Source organism: Coregonus lavaretus (genome assembly GCF_964263955.1).
Source record: "Coregonus lavaretus genome assembly, chromosome: 33".
In the NCBI taxonomy this organism is placed as follows: domain Eukaryota; kingdom Metazoa; phylum Chordata; class Actinopteri; order Salmoniformes; family Salmonidae; genus Coregonus; species Coregonus lavaretus.
The window spans coordinates 22,451,943-22,474,867 of record NC_140020.1 but is presented as its reverse complement, the minus strand read 5'-3'; the positions used below and the strand labels follow the sequence as shown (position 1 = coordinate 22,474,867).

The window sequence follows — 22,925 nt, the reverse complement described above, 5'->3', positions numbered from 1 at the left end:
TGAAGGAAAAGCAGAAAAGTGCTCAGCAAATGTGGGAACTCCTTCAAGACTGTTGGAAAAGCATTCCAGGTGAAGCTGGTTGACAGAATGCCAAGAGTGTGCAAAGCTGTCATCAAGGCAAAGGGTGGCTACTTTGAAGAATCTCAAATATAACATCTAGTCTTCAATATTATTCTACAATGTAGAAAATAGTAAAAATTAAGAAAAACCCTTGAATGAGTAGGTGTGTCCAAACTTTTGACTGGTTATGTATGTATGTATATTATTTTACTGCTCTAAGGATATAATTATTGTTTGGATAACCTGGGTTGCAAAATTGGCGAATTGACACAAAAATAAAAATGCATTAATTAATTACACTATCAACTACAACTATTTTAATATGCAACCGCTTGCTAGGGGTTAGGTTTAGAGTAAGGGTTAAGATAGGGTTAAAGTTAGGCATAGGGCAAGGGTTAAGGTTAGTGGATAGTTAGTTGAAATGTAGACAGGTAGTTGAACATCTCCAAACCATCTATGTGGGACTATCCATACAAAGTGAGAGGGATTTAGCAACCCTACGCCCTCTCAAATAAGACAAGTGATGTGCATGACGGGGAAATTGGTTTTAAAGCACGTTTTACTGGAAATCATAATGACCAAACTGATTGGAGATCAGATGTAACTGCATTCCCCATGTCACTGATGGAATAGGGAGCAGTGAGCCCTCACTGAACTGAGCCTTACTCAACATAGTCAACCCATATAGAGAACTATAAAACCATCATCCTGTATGACAGATCCACAGCATCAACACTGATTGAAACTTGAGATGTCTTAAAGGTAGACTCAGCGAGGCACAAAGTAAACAGCAATATCGGGCCGACTTCCGCAACAACTAAGCGCTCAATTCAATCTGTAGCGCTGAAGATCCGCGTTGTAGCGTGACTGACATTTAAAGGCAATGTTCCTGCGGAGACTGCATTCACGGTAAATGCTGTATATGTCGGCTCAGTCGGAAATTACCTTTACATTTCAATTGTGCAATAACGCTGAACTTCCACAATTCGGATTGAATCTAGCCCTAAGAACGTTGAAGCGAGGCTAAACTTCTCTGCTGTTTTGGTCCTGTAGCTAGTGTACGAAGTTGTAGGAGCATGAAGCGCACCTGCACAGAGAACAGTCTTGCGTTGCACTCATCTCGATGGCCATGTTTGAGAGCATAAAAACCATGATGTCTCATGGGTAAATTGTGACTGAGTGACTAATCTAGTTATTTATGATACAAGGTGATTTGTAGATCAGTCAGTCTCGACTCACCTTTAAAGTTGTCTGCAATGTCGAACGTGCCCTCTATCAGTGGTGCTGCTTGTGGCATCGTCATAACTGAGTCTACCTTTAATGGCAATATAGCCCTTACGCCTGTGGGTAACAATTCTATTGCACATCCTTATCCCTTATGGTTATGATCATAACCGTCGTCCTTCATTTTACAATTGTTCATCCTTACCACCTTCACACCACTTTCTTCATTAATCCCATTATCATCACCATCGTTATAACCCCACATCCATCATCTTTTTACCACCATCATCACACTCACCCCTCATCTATCGTTCAAGAACCCAATCATCATCATCAATCAATTCTATTTTAACTACCTTCATCATCACCATTACCAGTAGTACTCATTCATTTTTTTTTTTACTACATTCATTGTCTTTTTCAACGTTGGCCCTTCTCCATCCTTCATCTGTTGCTGTCCGGAAAAGCCTCCTGCGGCTGGGGCTCGGGCACTTCCTTCCTGGGGTGTAAGCCGATCCAGACTTCCATCCACTAGATCGAGGGATGGTCCCATTAGCCTCGGGCAGGCAGAGCACCCACGGGAGATGGGAATAGCACCCCCCCCCCCATATAAACGCTGGGATGAAAACGCCAGCCTCCTATTGGTGGAGCCCCGATCGGCTGAGAACTGGAGACCATGCGCCATTGGTGGGTCGGAGCCAGGGTGGAGTGATCGAGTGGGGCAGTATTGTATTGATCTCGACTCATCCTCAGCCCTTGGCTGAAGCAAGGGCAAACATTGCTCTGTTTCTTACCTTTGTCATTGACATATTTGGCAAGTTAGGCCCCCAAATGAGGCGGTTTAATTTATGTAGGTATTGGAATGGTATAGAGCTAGTGAATTCCAGTTGTCCAGTTATGGTGCTAATGGGGAACTGAAATCACTTAATTTTGATACTCATTTATTAACAAGAGAGAATTTGATTTAACATTCAGCTGTGGAAGACGTACTTGGGCGAATGCCAGCTCTGCGCTGGTTACAAAAACTTTTCTTTGATCTCTTCTTCCTCCTCCCCTCCCTCCATTCCAGTTCAGTGTATAAAATGCTTTAACCCAATGAGTCCCACCACAACACTGGCGCAATTTGGACTTTAATCCCTTTTAAACATTGTGTGTTTGACCTACAGATTTCTGGGTAAAACACTTCATTCGGAGGCTAAATATAAGGGCTGGACATGCAGATAAATGAAATTCAGATACATTAAATGTAGATTTTTGCTGGGGTCTCGGGACAGAAAATAAATCCAAATTATTTATTAACCAATAACAAATTTTAAAAAATGACACTAAATTATCCAAATAACTTTTGCAACAGCAACACTTTTCTTTTGTACAAAACAAATGACAGTCACAGAAACCTTCCCTCCCCCCTCCATTTGCCATCATCCTCTCCAATATTAAGCATACCCGACATTTACTTTACCAGCTATTACGAGTTTTAAATTCTTTATTTTGCTGCGTGCCATAGAGGAAACATGATGGCTGTTCGAGATGTTAACATGAATATGAACGGCAAAAGAGAACAGAAAAACAAATCTGTAATTCGCCAATTTCTGAGGTAAATCTTTTTGGATTGAGTTGGTACCTCAAAACACAACTGCATTATAACAAAATATGTTCCCTTCATTAAAGCCTTGAACCAGAGCAGGCTAAAAGCAGATGCGAACAATACAGTATATTTGACAAACTAACCTCCAGATAAAATGTTACAAGTCTTCCACAGGTTAGGAACGTCCATCACTATTTTTCCAGAAAACTCCATTGACAGCAGAGTGAAACAGGGGAGAGAGCTTTACTGAGGCGAACAAAACACGCCACAATACACCACGCGATTTTTAAGAGATACTTTCCTTAATAGACAACAAACCAACAACAAAAAGATGACCGTTGATTAGATAAATATAACTTTACATTAAGGAACCCTCTATAAAGGCTTTACAATTTTGGGAGTTTTTACACTAGTTTACAAACTGTCAGTATTGAATAGATACCTAAATAACGTTCATAAATCATTGTGGTAGTGCTCGCCAAATAGAGGGCTATTATCAATCCTTCACACAGACCCTGGTTCCACATCAGACATTATTTAGGACCCTGGTCATTACAGTTACATTTCCCAGGATGATTTGGTGGCACCCGTAATAATCAGGAGCAGAGCTGGGAATATTATGATTTCACCCATTTTTGTTACCAAATTCAGTAAACATCATCGCAGTGCATTAACTTTGGTTTCCAGACAGTGTTTCTGCTCCCACCAGGCAAAACATGCTCAGAAAGGGAACTGCATGAGGGTTTGACACCAAAAATGCAAATATCTGTTCGTAAAGCATGTAGTCATTCAGAAGACATCAAGCCAATTTATAAAGAACAGTGATAATAGCCGTATGTCTATAGGCTCACTATCTGGCAAGCACTAAAACAACAGTCACCTATCAATACATTATAACCGTTACTCTGTAAATGTGGATCGAGGATCAATAACATATATTTAACAGAAATATCAAGAGTTTATGAACTACTTGCAACCCTTCATAAGTCCTTTATAAGGGGCACCTTAATGCAAATGCTCTTGACTGTGGGACGCTGTATATTCTCCTTTGAACCGTTATAAAACCTGCCTATTTCAACTGGCATAAATAAAAGGAATGGCATTGTAAAAAATAATAAAAATAATAATAATAATAACAATAAAAAAAAGTGTGACGTCGTCTTTAAGTTACTAACTTCAAATATACACAGCGACTCTTTTTATATACACCTATGTACAGATGTTATTTTTTATTTATTTTTTGAATACCTTTGAAATGGTGTTGCTATGAGGGCGGACTCTCCGGATACACACCTATCCCTTTGAGTGGTAATCACAGGGGTCAAACTGGGCAGCGAGACTCAGGAACCTCGGGTGTAGCATGGTTTACTACAGGGCTCATAGAAAGGCACTTGCTACCAACTCAAATACTGCAATCCTTTAAACAGAGCTTTCAGCCTAGAAAACCGAGAGAAAAAATAATTGAAGGCCACATAGTAGGCACTGGGGTTTCTTTCCCCCTCGAGGCTGTGCTCTTGGTAAGGCTGGCACGGGACGGCTGCAGACTGGCAAGGCGGGCGTGCCGGGCTGAGAAAGAGAGATGGGTGGGTTGCTGCAGTAACCTCTGTTGCAGCGGTCAACAGAGTCCCCCGAAAAGCCCCCCCCCCTCCCCCACGTGTCTGTCGCAACCAAAAGGGCCCACTCACAATTAAACAAAATCACAATCTATCAACAAAAAAACGTCTTTATACAGGTTATTTTACCCCCTCCATTTGGACTTTATCTTCGCTAATTTTAACAGTACAATTCAAACAAAGGCGAGGCCTCACTTTTCCTCTTTTGAAAGTAATACAATTATGCTTCATCTGTACATAAAAAAGAAACGCCCTCTTTGCGTTAGCATTCGGCCCCCCCAAAACAAATCTTACAGATGACAGCAAAATAAAAAAAAATAAAACAAGAATGGTTCTTTGAACTCAAAAGCCTCTTTTTCTCTTTTAATAGTACAATATATAGGATCCTCCCCCTCTTTCCTCGGTCGGTGCTGTGGCGTGAGTCCGTTTCAGAGTCCCGTTCGTTCATACAAAATGGTCTTTGACGTCTTGGCCAGCCAGGGTGGCGTTGACATTTTTCCAGCGGTTGTCTTTGGTGGTGGTCCGGTTGGGTGCTTTTAAGGGCAAACTCCGTGAAGTGCAGATCACGTCCCCTTTGGACTGCACCCCGGTTTTAGAGTACTTACAGATGGGCCCCTTGCCCGCTTCCACTTCTACATCTTCCTCCTCGAACTCCATCTCTCCCTCCGTCTCCTCCTCGTCCTCCCCTCCATCATGCATCCTGTAGGGGGAGCCCATGAGCTTCTTGCGCTCCTGCTGGGCCTCCTTGTTGTTGTCTTTGAGCTGCTGCTGTTGTTGTTGTTGACGTCCTCCAACAGGCCGCAGGGGCTCCCACTGGTTGTTGACGCTCTCTTCGACGGGGCCGCATGCCCTCCTCTCACGCTCTTTTCTCCGCTTGCGCGTCCACCACACGCACACAATGATGCAGAACAGCCAGAGCACGCAGAAGACCACGCACAGAATGGGCACAAGGTAGTCTATGCCACGACACCGAGAGAAAGAGGGAAATACAGAAAGAGAGAGAAGAAACTGGGTTCAAATGGATTGCTCAATAACATAAAACACAGCAAAATGTTTAAAGCAATAATATGTAACTTTTTGGGCGACCTGACCAAATTCACATAGAAATGTGAGTTATAGATCTGTCACTCATTAAAGGAAGTCTAAGAAGTGGTAGATCTGTTCCATTTCTATGCTTCCCGTGCTCAAGTCTTGTTTTTGAGTCTTTCGCTTTCGGTTCAAACATCTGCAAACACAATATTTTTGATGGTACAATGATGCTCCACCCTATACTTGCTTGTTCTGTCACGTAAACTGAAATTAAGCAAATTACTCACATTTTTGCAATCAGGAAATGGTGGAGCAATTTCTGCATAGTGCATATTTAAGTAGAGGAGCTGAGGCAGCCAAGTTAGAATGCAAGGATGAAAGACCATTCTCCCTATGTGCCATTGGTCATCTTAAGGTCTCATGACATTTAATATTGTACATGGATGCACTGCACGTCGCCAAGTGCGCAGACAGTGAGGTTGTTAGTGAGTCACCCCATTAAGGTAACACGCAGGGGTTTTTAAGTCCTGTTTCAGAGATGTACGCCACGTCAAATCACTAGACCGGGCTGACGGCCGCTGTCACAGTGTTTTATGACCCGCGGCTATAAAATCAATTCGCTTCAGGTCCACTTAGTGCCTTTAGGAAGGCAGAGCCTAAATGAGGAAGTAAACGTTCTGCAACAACACAGCCCTGGGGGTCAACCTTGGGCATTTTACTTACCCACTGTGGGGGGCATGACCTGCGTTTCCACTTTGACCTCAATGACTGCCAGCATGACTGTGCTGTTGTGACGCTTAGACAGTGTGCCCACGATGGTGCTGGCTACCTCTTGGATCAGACTGTGGTCCAGCTGTTCATCCGGCTGGAACGACTGGAAAACAGTAAAGAAAGGGGGAAAGGGGTGAGTGCGGGAGAAAAGGAAAGAGAGGAAGTGTGTGTCGTATTTTATTTACAGGATTAAACTCCTCAAGAGGCATCATCCTGTGTGTGTGCGCGTGTGTCGTTAAGTCTATGTAGCTGTGTGTGTGTGTCTTAGCTTGTGTGGGCACACGTAATGGGTAATGAAACCAAGAATTTAACGAAAGGCACATTAAATCACCCCAAAACGGCAATGTGGTTAATGATCATAAGAACCTCTTACACAAACCCCCAAAACACATGCCCCCATTTTCATTAATAATAAACCCCTCACCTTAACAGTAACCCCACCAATACACATTTCCATGCATACAGCTCCAGGCAGCACAGTTGTTACCAGACAATGCCCACTCTTTATACCAATACAATCAGAGAATTGTTCCATGCCCTTTTAAGCTCAAATTAAATACAATAGACAACCATCAGATTCTGTTCCACAGAACGAACCAATTGGAATGCCCCCAACGCATCACCCAACTAGCAATTCAGACCAGTTCGAATGGTGGTCCCGACGGTGAGGGAAAAAAAGGGGCAGGGCTGGGGGTGTGGGAGGACTCTTAATATTAGGATGGTATTTTTTTATGTGCTCATCTCTCTCTGCCTGTCCTGTTCGTTCGCAATACATCAGTGCAACAATGTATTGATTGATTCATCACCAGCCTCTGTGATCACACCATCGCACTGGGCCGATGTGGGTGGGAGTCTATTTTAATGAATCCACTGAATATACAGCATCACAAAGAACTCATTTTTTACTTCATATAGTTTAGTCCTAAGAAACTTTATAAAGAATAGAATATCATATTGAGTTTAGTTATGTTACTGGTCTGTGCCTATAAGCTACATGGCTGCGCCATGCAAATGAAATCAGTAGTTCATCAAGTTATCTATCTAAACAGAGCACATGCAACAAAAAAGTGATATTTTCAAACAGAGCCCAAGCCCTGTCCTTTTTGAGAGCTTGGCCTGTATGTGCTTTAGAAACCTGTGTCATGCAATAAAATGCAAATTAATTACTTTAAAATCATACAATGTGATTTTCTGGATTTTTGTTTTAGATTCCGTCTCTCACAGTTGAAGTGTACCTATGATAAAAATTACAGACCTCTACATGCTTTGTAAGTAGGAAAACCTGCAAAATCAGCAGTGTATCAAAAACTTGTTCTCCCCACTGTAAGTACAGGCTTTGTTACTGGCAACACCTTTCAGATATGAAGAAAAGGTTGCAAAAAGTTAACGGCATGGTAAAGTTAGCGGCTTCATCTTGGTTTGAAAGGGATAATACAGTGCATTCGGAAAGTTCAGACCCCTTTACTTTTTCCACATTTTGTTACGTTACAGTTTTATTCAAAAATTGAATAAATTGTTGTTTTCCCCCTCAATCTACACATAATACCCCATAATGACAAAGCAAAAAACGGTTTTTTAGAAATGTTAGCAAATGCATAACAAATAAAAAACTGAAATATTACATAAGTATTCAGAGCCTTTACTCAGTACTTTGTTGAAGAACCTTTGGCAGCGAATACAGCCTTGAGTCTTCTTGGGTATGAATACTTGGCACACCTGTATTTGGGGAGTTTCTCCCATTCTTCTCTGCAGATCCTCTCAAGCTCTGTCAGGTTGGATGGGGAGCGTTGCTGCACAGCTATTTTCAGGTCTCTTCAGCGATGTTCGATCGGGTTCAAGTCGGGCTCTGGCTGGGCCACTCAAGGACATTCAGAGATTTATCCCCGAAGCAACTCCTGCGTTGTCTTGGCTGTGTGCTTAGGGTCGTTGTCCTGTTGGAAGGTGAACCTTCGACCCAGTCTCAGGTGCTGAGCGCTCTGGAGCAGGTTTTCATCAAGGATCTCTGTACTTTGCTCCATTCATCTTTGCCTTGATCCTGCCTAGTCTCCCAGTCCCTGCAGCTGAAAAACATCCCCACAGCATGATGCTGCCATCACCATGCTTCACCGTAGGGATGGTGCCAGGTCTCCTCCAGACATGACGCTTGGCATTCAAGCCAAAGTGCTCAATCTTGGTTTCATCAGACCAGAGAATCTTGTTTCTCATGGTCTGAGAGTCTTTAGGTGCCTTTTGGCAAACTCCAAGCGGCTGTCATGTGTCTTTTACTAAGGAGTGGCTTCCGTCTGGCCACTCTACCATAAAGGCCTGATTGGTGGAGTGCTACAGAGATGGTTGTCCTTCTGGAAGGTTCTCCAATCTTCACAGAGGAACTCTAGAACTATGTCAGAGTGACCATTGGGTTCTTGGTCACCTCCCTGACCAAGGCCCTTCTCCCCCGATTGCTCAGTTTGGCCGGGCGGCTTGGTGGTTCCAAACTTCTTCCATTTAAGAATGATGGAGGCCACTGTGTTCTTGGGGACCTTCAATGCTGCAGAGATTTTTTGGTACACTTCCCCAAATCTGTGCCTCGACACAATCCTGTCTCGGAGCGCTATGGACAATTCCTTCGACCTCATGGCTTGGTTTTTGCTCTGACATGCACTGTCAACTGTGGAGCCTTATATAGACAGGTGTGTGCCTTTCCAAATCATGTCCAATCAATTGAATTTACCACAGGTGGACTCCAATCAAGTTGTAGAAACATCAAGGATGATCAATGGAAACAGGATGCACCAGAGCTCAATTTCGATTCTCATAGCAAAGGGTTTGAATACTTATGTAAATAAGGTATCTTTTTCTATTTTTAATACATTTGCAAAAATTTCTAAAAACCTGTTTTCGCTTTGTCATTATGGAGTATTGTGTGTAGATTGCTGAGGAACATGTTTTATTTAATCTATTTTAGAATAAGGCTGTAACATAACAAAATGTGTAAAAAGTAAAGGGGTCTGAATACTTTGAAGGCACTGTAGGTTGTTTTTCACAGTATAGTTTAGTCTGTTACTCCCAATCTAGAGGGTGCTATGTAGCCTAATAAGATTAAAATGTGTGACTACTTTGCAAGAGGTCATCCACTTGTTAATTCATATCAGCATCTCAAAATACTGAGGTGAGGGGAATTTGTGTGTCTTTATGAGAGGTGAAAGTGAAAATTTGTCATTTTATTGTTTGAATTATGGGAGTAGGATATTCATGAACAACTGTTGAAATGAGGAACGGAAGAGCTATATTTCAAACTTATTTCAGAGTTGCTAGGTAAAGCCATGTGGAAATTAGAATCATAGCCTTTATGCTCAGTTGATCGTTATATAAAAAGTTATACTTACAAAGTATAAATTTGAATTTTGTAAAGAATATTGTTAAATCAAAATCACAATAGCCTGGCTATTTCTAAGACTGTAGGCAACATCGATGTATTCATTTCAAGTGGACAGTGTGTTTGATAGGTAATAACTCCCATTTTGGAATAAGTTATAACGATAAAAAAAAGAACTGACAGTCTGTAATACCAACATGTTTCAAGCAGACCACCATAGTCCCTGTGCCCAAGAACACTAAGATAACCTGCCTAAATGACTAACGACCCATAGCACTCACGTCTGTAGCCATGAAGTGCTTTGAAAGGCTGGTGCATGGCTCACAACACCATTATTCCAGAAACCCTAGACCCACTCTAATTTGCATACCGCCCCAACAGATCCACAGATGATGCAATCTCTATTGCACTCCACACTGCCCTTTCCCACCTGGACAAGAGGAACACCTACATGAGAATGCTATTCATTGACTACAACTCAGTGTTCAACACCATAGTGCCCTCAAAGCTCATCACTAAGCTAAGGACCCTGGGATGAAACATCTCCCTCTACAACTGGATCCTGGACTTCCTGACGGGCCGCCCCCAGGTGGTAAGGGTAGGTAATCTGCCATGCTGATCCTCAACACAGTCCCCTCCTGTACTCCCTGTTCACCCATGACTGCATGGCCAGGCACGACTCCAACATCATCATTAAGTTTGCCGACAACACAACAGTGGTAGGCCTGATCACCGACAACGATTAGACAGCGTATACCGAGGTCAGAGACCTGGCCGGGTGGTGCCAGGATAACAACCTCTCCCTCAACGTGATCAAGACAAAGGAGATGATTGTGGACTACAGGGGGGAAAAAAGAGGACTTAGCACGCCCCCATTCTCATCGACGGGGCTGTAGTGGAACAGGTTGAGAGCTTCAAGTTCCTTGGTGTCCACATCACCAAACTATCATGGTCCAAACACACCAAGACAGTCATGAAGAGGACAGACAAAGCCTATTCCCCCTCAGGAAACTGAAAAGATTTGGCATGGCTCCTCAGATCCTCAAAAAGTTATACAGCTGCACCATCGAGAGCATCCTGACTGGTTGCATCACCGCCTGGTATGGCAACTGCTCGGCCTCTGACCGCAAGGCACTACAAAGGGTAATGCGTACGGCCCAGTGCATCACTGGGGCCAAGCTTCCTGCCATCCAGGACCTCTATACCAGGCGGTGTCAGAGGAAGGCCCTACAAATTGTCAAAGACTCCAGCCACCCTAGTCATAGACTGTTCTCTCTGCTATCACACAGCACCGGAGCACCAAGTCTAGGTCCAAAAGGCTTCTTGACAGCTTCTACCCCCAAGCCATAAGACTCCTGAACAGCTGATCATGTCTACCGGGACTATTTGCATTGCCCCCCCCCCACCCAAACCCAACCCCCTCTTTTACGCTGCTGCTACTCTGTTTATTATTTATGCATAGTCACTTTAACTCTACCCACATGTACATATTACCTCGACTAACCGGTGCCCTCGCACATTGACTCTGTACCGGTACCCCCTGTATATAGCCTCCCTACTGTTATTTTATTTTACTGCTGCTCTTTAATTATTAGCCTTTTTATTTTATTTTTATATATATATTTTTACTTAACTTTCTTTTTATTTTCTTAAAAACTGCATTGTTGGTTAAGGGCTTGCATGTGGCAAATACAATTTTATTTTATTTGAAAAGGGAACCAATTTCAACCCAAGACCTTGGTCTTTCTAATAATGTTGAAAAGAGTCTAATAAAATTGCCTATAGGCCCCCGGTCTCCCCTAACCTGAGCGAGTAAAAAGTGACACAGCCCCGGTCGCCACCAAATCAGATGCGTTGCACAGTCAACCACAACATTTTACGTAGAGGAGAGATCAAATGATTATATTGCCTGCATTTAATCAAATTCAACACCGCAAGCGCTTTCTTTCCACGTGGGCACCAGAAAGTATGCTTTGGAAAGGCCCCGCGTTCTGTGGTAATTGGCTTGTTATTTGAGACCATCAGATTCTCTGGGAGAATTTCAACCAACAGCCTCCAACACACATGCTACGAATTTCTATTCACATACAAGCGATGGCACTTAATGGTACTTAGCTCTTCCGAGTTGGCTCTTCAGAGTTGGCTAGACCTAAATTCACCTTTAGTTGTGTGGTATCACTCCAAAGACTCAATTTACAACTGTCGCCCCATTTTCTGCGCCCCTGTCACAATACACATTTGCTTTTAGGTTGGTTGGTCTGAGTTTTGTGAAGCGTTCTGTGGCACATGCCCTCCTAAAAAAAATTGGAATTCATTGATCAATTCAAATCCTTACCCTGTATCCCCAACAGCGTGGGAAAAATATTCTGCCCCACCTGGTATTCCTGACTTTATTCAAGTGAATCCAATTAGAGACCAGGCAGTTATCTTTAATGACGTGGTGCTCCGTTAGGGAATATCAAGGAGATCTCACGGAAGGAAATCTGATTTCCATTTGATAATTTATGGCCAACCATAAAACAGAAAAGATTGGGAAGATATGTATCAAAGGGTTGAGGCTCCACCTTTACATGTTGGCAATGCTTTGCTTTTCCTGTACCCACTGTCATACATAGCCTGCCTGCATAGCACAGTGCCAATGACATAACGGATGTCATGAACAGTTGTAATTAGCTAGTTCCAAACCAGGGAAGCCCTTAATAAGCCATCTCAGTGTTTTGGATGGTGTCAATGAGTATCAAATCTATTCCATTGAATGTAGGCAACTTTTTGTTTCCTCAACAGGTGGGCACTTTACGCAGATTATTGAATATGCCTAAGTAACTCCGCTTCTCGCATTAATTCAGGGGCGCAACTTTCACTGGGGACGGACATGACCCCCCCACATTCTGAAATTGCATTTTTGTCCCTGCCAGTTTTATAATTGCACTGTGATACAAAAAGCGGCACCGGTGTGCTTTAGTACCATGTGGCAGCCTCAGAGCGGTCAGGTAGGCTGTTTTACGGTTTCAGCCGGCTGGATTTAGGTTCACACGGATACCACAGTGTGCGCGGATAGGCTGTGTGAATGCAAAGCATCTGAAAGGCTGGTGTATAGGACTAGCACTGGAAAGATGATCAGAGGCAGCTGCTGTCTGTGTTGCGCTTTTTCTCCGAGTTGTAAAAGCAAGCAGAGCAGAAACTGGCTACTCTTTAGTTGACTGATCTAGCTGGCAAGGTAACTGTTGTTTGAGAGAAAAATTATTATGTATTCCCCAGTGCTGAGCTAGTATTGTAACTGACATGTTACGTTAGCTCTTGACTGAAGTAAATGAACTACTAGCAGCTAGCTAGTAGCTACCACAGCCAATTCAGCTCTAGCTAACCTCTAGCTATCTGTCAGGTAGCAGTATCTAACAGCTGTTGTGTGTATTGAAATGTTTTGTAGCCTTTTGTTTTGTCCCGTTTCAACTTAAGTAAATTTGATGTACCATTAGCTAGAACTGGCCAAAAGTTGACTAACGTTAGCTAGCTCACTAACTTTTGCTTTTATTTTTGCCTCAATCACACTAGACCTGAATTAAATGATGAAACAAGTGGCCAAACGATTGAAGACCGATATATTCTGACGTTTCTTCAGCGTAATGTGAGTTTTTATTAGTCAGTATAGCAATGTAACGTTATTGATCTGTCAAGTTTCCCTAGCTAATTCCCAGCTTTTCACACTGACACGGTATAAACAGCTCTACAGGCTTCACTGTCATGGTGCACAGTCAGTACACAACACTATGCTCATCTCAGTGCAGCAAACACTGGACAAGCAAGAAGCTTTAAAGATTGAAACTATTTTAAGGCAGTCTGACAAACCTCTAAGTTGATTTCCAAACTGTATCAAGGGTTGATAGCGGCTTTTCCCGATGACACAAAATATGTAAAACAAAAAGGAAGACCTGGGAGACGCTATTGATGATGAATGGATACAAATACTTTAGAATGCCCAGTCATGTTCATATAATCTGACAAATTACTGCAGTTTAAGACCTTCCATAGAAGGCACTATATGCCAGTTAAACTGAATATCATGCACTCAGAAATGTAATTCTTCTGCTGGAGGTGTAAAACAAAAGGGGACATATTTGCATATATTATGGTCTTGTGAAGGCTGGCTGAATTCTGGCAAAGACTATGTTCTTTTATCTCAGCATGTCTACAGATTCTCCCTGTTTTTGTTTCCTTGGAAATGTTGATACTGGAGACTTATCAGAAGAAACTGTGTAACCTAGCATTTATAGCGGCTAAGAAATGCATTGCCATTAATTGTAAGATTGGTTATCCTCCCACAATGTCACAATGGGATGGCAAAAATGTCAAGTTATGCATCACTTGATTTGATTTATTACAAGATTAAGGGTATACTGGATGCGTTATATGGAATACTGTACGACAAAAGGAGTCTGTATTGAAAACATTTCAGGGAAGATATCTATTTAGGCAATCCCTAGCTGCTGGGCTGCTCAGTCCTGGCCCTGGGGGTCTGCCGTACTGTTGGTTGTCACTCTGGCCTTGGCCTATCATACCTGAAACCAATAATTAATGTTTCACTAAGATCCTAAAGCTGAGTGGGGTGGGGCGCTGCAGGGCCATGGACCCCTAGGGGCAGGACGGGGTGACCCAGCTAAAAAGAGATCTACAGTATTATTAGGCCTATGATATTAATTATATGGATGATGTACTGTTTCTGTGTGTTAATGTGTAGGTGAATGTGTGTTTTTATTAAACGTTTGATTTCCAAACCTTTCCCTTGATACATAAAAAAAAAATGGGAAGGAAGTTGTGTTGGGGAGAGAGTTGAGTTATTGACTAGACTGGTGGGGGTCGGGCTTGCAGGCGGCTCGGGTTGGCTGGGCGGTCTGGCTGAAATTTGATAGAGGATGTCGTAAAGAAACAAGTTAGGTGTTTGTACTTTATTTGTAAGAGTTGTTCACTTGTGAGGCTATTGGTTAAAGGTGAAACACAATATTGACTATTGAATTATCATTGATCTAGTTCAGTCTTATCAATCACTTAAACATATTTAATAATGGTCTCACCTTGCTTGATGACTGTGGGTATTTTTGCTTACTTTTTGTTGTTCTAAATAGAGACGGCTAGAACGACCATGCATCATATTAGATTGCGTAGAAATTCAGGAAATGAGCTTTAGATGCCCCAAAAATTGGGAGGACCCTCAGACCCCCCAGCCAAGTTGTCTCCCTCACTTCTAAAACCAAAGTAGCGCCCCTGCATGAATCTCCCATTGACATCAATGCATGATTTACCAGAATGTCGGAAAAGCACAACAACCTGCAGTTAACATTCGTCCCTAATGACGGAAGTCCCAGAGGTGAGGAATTGATTTCGATTGGCTAGCCAGGGGAGCGGACTTACTATGGCCACTTCCACTGCATCCTGATTGGTGTAGGAGAGGTCACACAGCACAAGGAGGGCGTGGTCTTTGGCCAGGGATCGGGTGGCAGGCAGGTACCTCAGCTCTGAACAGATGTTCTCCACCGTCGTGCCCTGGAGATTACACACAATAAGTGAACGTAGGAGGAGAGCAACTTGCACCACAGGGCTTACTATAAAGGTATGGAGAGATCACCAAAAGCTGGTACTTCCATTCTATGCTGATAATATCAACCATTGGTGTGTACAAAGACACTCACCACTGGCACTTTGGCTCGGTTGAAGATGAGCGTGATGCGGGCACAGCTGTTGTCCAGGTGCCCACTGTTGGGCTGACACTCTGTGTGGTCGTGGGGCGCGGGCTCACCACCACCCGAGGAGGAGGACGAGCACACCCCCCACCGGTGGCAGGGCGGCGAGAAGCAGGCGAGGTAGCTGTGCTCCTGGCACTCTCGTCCGCCTGGGCACGCCTGGGCACATTCCTCGCCCGTCGACTTCGCCGACCCTGGGAGAAGGCACGTCCTCCGCCCGCAAAGCACCTGTTGGGGTCAAAGGTCAGAGGGTCAGAGGGAGGGGTCACCCATAAGCCTGTGGACCAATAACAGGCCCCATTTCAGTGTTGTATGCTCCAGGTATTGAAGTCCCAAATCGTTAAATTTATTAGGAATGAGTGTGTGGTGTGTGCGCGCATGATGTGTGTGTACAGTGTGTGTTTGTGTATGTGTGAATTAGGTGCGAGTGTGTACACTCACCTTGGTACACTCCACTTTGCCATCGACACATTGGCAGTTGTTGCACTCCTCTTCCCAGCGACTGCCATGAGGGAACTGCAGGCCGGCATAGTGGCAGGTCTTCCTGATACCTATAACTACAAACACACACACAGAAACACACTGCTGTCAATCAACTGACGTAAACTCAGAGGCTAAGGTCAATCGTGTCTAGGCAGACAGTAAGATCATGTTGCCCTAACAAGACATGAAGGCCTTTATTCTCTAATGAAGTGACACTCCTCCTCATGTGTGTTTGTGTGTGTGCCACGAGGGAGGAGTGAGACTCACACTCTTGGCATTGTGGGCCCGTTCGTCCGAGCGGGCAGACGCAACGGAAGCCGTTGATCTCATCCACACAGGTGGCGCCGTACGCGCAGGGAGCCGACTGGCACTCATCTATATCTGAATGAGAGAGGAGGAGAAGATGAGTGGAAGTGAGATAATTATTACAGAAGTGGGTGGTTTTTTACCCCCTTTTTCTCCCCAATTGTGATACAATTACAATCTTGTCTCGTCACTGCAACTCCCCAACGGGCTCGGGAGAGGCGAAGGTCGAGTCATGAGTCCGCACGCTTAACACCCGCCCGCCACAAGGAGTCGCTAGAGAGCGATGAGCCAAGTAAAGCCCCCTCAGCCAAACCCTCCCCTAACCAGGACAACGCTGGGCCAATTGTGCGACACCCTATGGGACTCCCAGTCACGGCCAGTTGTGACACAGCCTGGGATCGAACCTGGGTCTGTAGTGACGCCTCAAGCACTGCGATGCAGTGCCTTAGACCGCTGTGCCACTCGGGAGGCTTTACAGACAGACATGAAACAGATGGGGAGAGGAAGGATGGAGACTGCGATTGAACCCAGGTATCCGGTGGGGAGGCATGTTTATGTGCTTGCCGGGAGCGTTACCCACTCGATGACAACTCTGAACACACTACGTGAGATTGTACCTTAGTTGCACAAACGTTCGATCAAATGTCTCGTGTTGGTTTGGAGTACTCTGTTAACCCACATGTTAAGAGAAGGGATTAAGAGATGCTAGAACGAGGAGCTCCACCCTCTCTCCTTGCAAGTTATGAGCCGAATGTCCCCTCCCCTTCTGAAAATTGAAAGACGCTAACACCTACGAAATCGTCATTTGTCCAAATAACCTGTGACGAAAAACCCAAACACCGGAACTACTGCTGCTCGTTATCTCACACATCCAATTCCATTCACAACAGATTCTACGGTAGTAGTTACAGTGAGGGAAAAAAGTATTTGATCCCCTGCTGATTTTGTACATTTGCCCACTGACAAAGAAATGATCAGTCTATAATTTTAATGGTAGGTTTATTTGAACAGTGAGACAGAATAACAACAAACAAATCCAGAAAAACGCATGTCAAAAAAGTTATAAATTGATTTGCATTTTAATGAGGGAAATAAGTATTTGACCCCCTCTCAATCAGAAAGATTTCTGGCTCCCAGGTGTCTTTTATACAGGTAACGAGCTGAGATTAGGAGCACACTCTTAAAGGGAGTGCTCCTAATCTCAGTTTGTTACCTGTATAAAAGACACCTGTCCACAGAAGCAATCAATCAGATTCCAAACTCTCCACCATGGCCAAGACCAAAGAGCTCTCCAAGGATGTCAGGGACAAGATTGTAGACCTATACAAGGCTGGAATGGGCTACAAGACCATCGCCAAGCAGCTTGGTGAGAAGGTGACAACAATTGGTGTGATTATTCGCAAATGGAAGAAACACAAAATAAATGTCAATCTCCCTCGGCCTGGGGCTCCATGCAAGATCTCACCTCGTGGAGTTGCAATGATCATGAGAACGGTGAGGAATCAGCCCAGAACTACACGGGAGGATCTTGTCAATGATCTCAAGGCAGCTGGGACCATAGTCACCAAGAAAACAATTGGTAACACACTACGCTGTGAAGGACTGAAATCCTGCAGCGCCCGCAAGGTCCCCCTGCTCAAGAAAGCACATATACAGGACCGTCTGAAGTTTGCCAATGAACATCTGAATGATTCAGAGGAGAACTGGGTGAAAGTGTTGTGGTCAGATGAGACCAAAATTGAGCTCTTTGGCATCAACTCAACTCGCCGTGTTTGGAGGAGGAGGAATGCTGCCTATGATCCCAAGAACACCATCCCCACCGTCAAATATGGAGGTAGAAACATTATGCTTTGGGGATGTTTTTCTGCTAAGGGGACAGGACAACTTCATCGCATCAAAGGGACGATGGACGGGGCCATGTACCGTCAAATCTTGGGTGAGAACCTCCTTCCCTCAGCCAGGGCATTGAAAATGGGTCGTGGATGGGTATTCCAGCATGACAATGACCCAAAACACACGGCCAAGGCAACAAAGGAGTGGCTCAAGAAGAAGCACATTAAGGTCCTGGAGTGGCCTAGCCAGTCTCCAGACCTTAATCCCATAGAAAATCTGTGGAAGGAGCTGAAGATTCGAGTTGCCAAACGTCAGCCTCGAAACCTTAATGACTTGGAGAAGATCTGCAAAGAGGAGTGGAACAAAATCCCTCCTGAGATGTGTGCAAACCTGGTGGCCAACTACAAGAAACGTCTGACCTCTGTGATTGCCAACAAGGGTTTTGCCACCAAGTACTAAGTCATGTTTTGCAGAGGGGTCAAATACTTATTTCCCTCATTCAAATGCAAATCAATTTATATCATTTTTGACATGCATTTTTCTGGATTTTTGTTGTTGTTATTCTGTCTCTCACTGTTCAAATAAACCTACCATTAAAATTATAGACTGATCATTTCTTTGTCAGTGGGCAAACGTACAAAATCAGCAGGGGATCAAATACTTTTTTCCCTCACTGTATGTTTAAGTAGATCTGTCCATTAGAGATTATTGCCGACAAAAATTCAACATTGTTTTGACGTTGGCCCGTTTTAGGTGGCTACGTATCATTGAGACAGGGCATTTTTAAAGGATGGTTAAAGAGGGGCTGAATTACCTGATTTGGCCTCATTTTTCTCGCTTGGTCTTTAAGAAATACAAAGGCCATGACTGAAGCCAAAATAAAGTGGTTTAAACTTCTTTCGCCAATTAGCTTCAGCCGGCTGCAGTTCGACCGTGGCAAAGTTGGTTTGACATTGGATAGCCCATCTCTGAGGCTAGTTAGGGACCGTCAATAAATTACACAATGTAAATGGGACAATATTTTCATGTTGGACATCTTTTAGTTGTCTCAAATGCTTTCAATATTTGCAAATTAATTTCTACAATTTATAGTTGGTTTGAGGTTAAGTAATTGACATTTGGAGCTATTGACATTTTAAAATATTGTCCCATGTACGTGGGGTAATTGACTGATGGTCCCCAACTAGCCCCATAGGGATACCGAATGTCAAACAAAATTGACCATGGGCATTACTATCAGCTCGAATTGATGATCATTTGGGACCTGCCAGCTGTGGGCAGGATTAAAATAAACCCAACCCAAGGAAAACTGTTACAGTACCCTTCATTCCGTGACATACAATGTTTCCTATCATCTCGCAAATCTCTGACTTTAAGACCAAAATTATCCTATTTACACTTTGTAGTCAATTTTGACACTATAATAAAATGTTTCAGACTCAAATTTATGACACATTGGCAGTTTTCAAAAAGAGAAGTTGCTTTTTAGGGGCAGTCGCTCTTTAACGCAGTCTAAATTCGAATAGTTTTGGGATGTCCAATACGCCACAATGTTAGAAGATCATCTGATCTCTTGCCTAGCCAGTGTGAGAAAGACAGTGTGTAAAACTCTGAATGAAAGACAACCGCTAGCCATCTGACACAAAGGCGAGAGAGGAGAGAGGAATTTCAGGGTCATTGAATAATTAATCTACTCAGTTTGTTTATGTGCGTGTGTGTGCGAAAGACACAGAGAGAAAGATAGTTTGCGCGTGTGTGAGAGAGAGAGAAAGAGGAAGGATGACCTCTACTCCCCTATAGGTCAAAGGGCAAAGGGACGTGTCGCCCACCTTTCCTATCCCCCCTGTGCTTTCTTTGTCGTCATGGTTACGTTTGTGGTGTCCCGACAGCTCGGGTAGTTGAAGCATTGGTGTGTGTGAGAGTCAAAGGCCTGCTACACTGGACATTTCAATGAGCATAAGCAGCGTGTTCACTACAAAATAATTTGGATTACTATATTGTGACTTACTGATACGACAGTCCGGTCCGGCGAAGCCGGGGGCACACTCGCATCGAAACCAGTTGACACCGTCCACACAGATACCACCGTTGTAGCTGAAAAGAATGAGGGAAAAAAGAAAGAGAGAAGAGAAAGTGAGAGAGCAGTGAGGTTAAATTAGATAGGCCAAAACAGAGCACACCAGTCTTGACTCATTTCACACGAAACAGCAGAGGGGAGAGAGTGCGAGTGTATGAGTTGGGTTCCAGGTCACAAAGGCTAAATTCTGCTCATCAATACACACCTTTCAAATGCTAATATCTACCCCCCACCCCTCAATCCAACCCCTTCACTCCTCCCGATTTCACCCCTCCCTCCCCCTTCCCCTCCCGTGCTCCCTAGGTCACCAGTGAAGAATGGAGGGGAGGGCAGGAGGAGGGGAGGGGAGGCGGAGGAGAGATTGCTCCCCCGTCGTCCTTCTCTCTATGGGGCGGGGGCGACTCTTTTAAGGCCCCCAGAGCCTCCATTGTCCCCTCCCGTTCATTTAAAACCAACCCTGGGTTTCGGATTAAGGAACATCTTTCCTCTATTTTACGAGCTCCCCCACCTCCCCCATTTGGACGTATCCGCTCTGGAGGGGGGGGCATGCGTGTGTGTGTGTTGAGACAATTCATGGCCGTTGCTGTACAGCAAAGGTGAGGGTCAAAACAGAGAAAAGGCATGACACCAGTCTTGACAAGGGGGGAGGAGAGAGGAGGAAACACACGTACCAGGGGTGAGGGTTACAGTCGTTGGTGTCTGTGGAGAAAAATACAAGACAAAGCCATAAGAAAGTGAAAACCATGCTTTAAAAAACCTCAATATTAAGCTAAAATGGCAAAATCTTTAAGTTGCATAGGTGCATTCGAGTCAGGACAAAGGCCTTGAAATTGACATATCTACATGGATTTGTGCAGGAGTAAGATTGATTGAGGTGCTGAGAAAAACAGTTTCTCTGGGTTTTGTTTTATCTTGAAGTGTACACTCGTTCACTACTTCTAACAAATCTAAAAGCATTGGATGCATGGGATAGAGGGAGTTTCCACCATATTTCTTATACCAGTCATTTCCTTTCAAATCAGTGAAGATGTCCACACTTTGGGAGGAAAGAGATAATTGGGACGTAGTCTCTATGCGTGACACTGGTGGCAGCAGTGGGATACACTGGTAGCAGTGGTTGGATCCAAGAAGCGACTTACTTTGGGCGCAGGTGGGGCCCTCCCAGCCCTCTTTGCAGATGCAGGTGAAGGCGTCGCCGCCTCCGACACAGGTGCCTCCGTTGGAGCAGGGGCTGGACGCACACATGCTGTTCTTGGCTGGAATGGAAGAGACAACAAAAAAAAAAGAGGTGAGACACGATATGATAGACAGAATACAATGAATCGATAGAGACGAGACAGACGGACAGACAAACAGAGAGTAAGACAGACGGACAGGCAGGCAGAAAGACGGACAGACAGGGATACAAACAGAGAGATATTCAAATAATGCATAAAAGCACACACACACCCCCTCACCTGTGTTACAGGTACTGCCGCCCCTCCCAGGGGGGCATGCACAGCGGAAAGCGTCCCCGTGGTCATAGCAGGTGCCCCCGTTACTGCAGGTGTTGGCATCACACTGGCTCTCACCTGTGCGCACACATATTTTAGAGGTCATACCGAAGACGCTTAGACCCATTAGAACTCGGTCTGACCAATTAAAATTATTATACAATTCATTTAATTCAACGCATCTGATTAGCACACATGCAGACACTCCAGGGCTTGACATTACCTTTTTTTAGCCACTTGTCCTTCAGATAAGTAGGACATATTTTTTACTTATCTTAAAGCTCAAGTTACTTGTCCCCCCCAAAAAGGTCAAACATCATGGGCCAAAAAGGTGACTGAGAATTGTGTTGTATGATTAGGGTAGCAAAAATCCAGTGATTTTGACAAAATTCCTAGGCTTCCCAGAAATCCTGGTTGGAGGATTCTATATTTCCTACTTATTCTCTCCTGACTCTGGGAATCTTCCAACCGGGAGTTCTTGAAAACCTGTGGATTTTGGGAAGATTACCAGAATTTTGCAACCCTATGCATGAGAAAGAGACGGAGATATCGTGGACGTACGTCGGGGTGCCTTGTAAAGATCAGACGGCGAGCGAGTAAACTGCCTCTTCCATCAATCCTATTAGCCAATGTTCAATCATTTGAAAATAAATTAGACGACTTAACATTACGGTTATCCTACCAACGGGACATTCAAAACTGTAATATCTTATGTTTCACCGAGTCGTTGCTGAACGATGACATGGATAACATACAGCTGGCAGGACATACGCTACATCGGCAGGATAGAACGGCTGACTCTTGTAAGACAAGGGGTGGCGGTCTGTGTATATTTGTAAACAACAGCTGGTGCATAAAATCTAATACTAAGGAAGTCTCTAGGTTTTGCTCGCCTGAGGTAGAATATCACATTATAAGCTGTAGACCACACTATTTACCAAGAGAGTTTTCATCTATATTTTTCGTAGCTGTCTATTTACCGCCATAAACCGATGCAGGCACTAAGATTGCACTCAATGAGCTGTATAAGGCTATAAGTAAACAGGAAAACGCTCATCCAGAGGCAGCGCTCCTAGTGGCCGGGGAATTTAATGCAGGGAAACTTAAATCCATTCTACCTCATATCTACCAGCATGTTAAATGTGCATCCAGAGGGGGAAAAAAACTCTAGACCACATTTATGCCACACACAGAGATGCGTACAAAGCTCTCCCTCGCCCTCCATTTGGAAATCTGACTATAACTCCATGCTCCTGATTCCTGCTTATAAGCAAAAAACTAAAGCAGGAAGCACCAGTGACTTGGTTAATAAGGAAGTGGTCAGATGACGCAGATGCTAAGCTACAGGACTGTTTTGC

At 44.0% G+C, this 22,925-nt stretch overlaps 1 protein-coding gene across 1 annotated transcript in view; it reads right to left on the bottom strand.

The window, feature by feature from the left end:
• Window positions 1-4,114: 4,114 nt before the first annotated feature.
• The window catches only part of jag2b (jagged canonical Notch ligand 2b), a 105,749-nt gene continuing 86,938 nt past the window's right edge, over window positions 4,115-22,925 (bottom strand). Inside the window, exons 17-26 of the mRNA XM_084150887.1 lie at window positions 21,532-21,645; window positions 21,214-21,330; window positions 20,746-20,773; window positions 20,006-20,091; window positions 16,126-16,239; window positions 15,817-15,932; window positions 15,325-15,603; window positions 15,047-15,178; window positions 6,238-6,388; window positions 4,115-5,441 (exon numbers count right to left, since the gene is read on the bottom strand). Of these exons, the coding sequence (XP_084007013.1) occupies window positions 4,930-5,441; window positions 6,238-6,388; window positions 15,047-15,178; window positions 15,325-15,603; window positions 15,817-15,932; window positions 16,126-16,239; window positions 20,006-20,091; window positions 20,746-20,773; window positions 21,214-21,330; window positions 21,532-21,645 (1,649 nt within the window). The 3' untranslated portion in view covers window positions 4,115-4,929. The remainder of the gene's footprint in view (window positions 5,442-6,237; window positions 6,389-15,046; window positions 15,179-15,324; window positions 15,604-15,816; window positions 15,933-16,125; window positions 16,240-20,005; window positions 20,092-20,745; window positions 20,774-21,213; window positions 21,331-21,531; window positions 21,646-22,925) is intronic.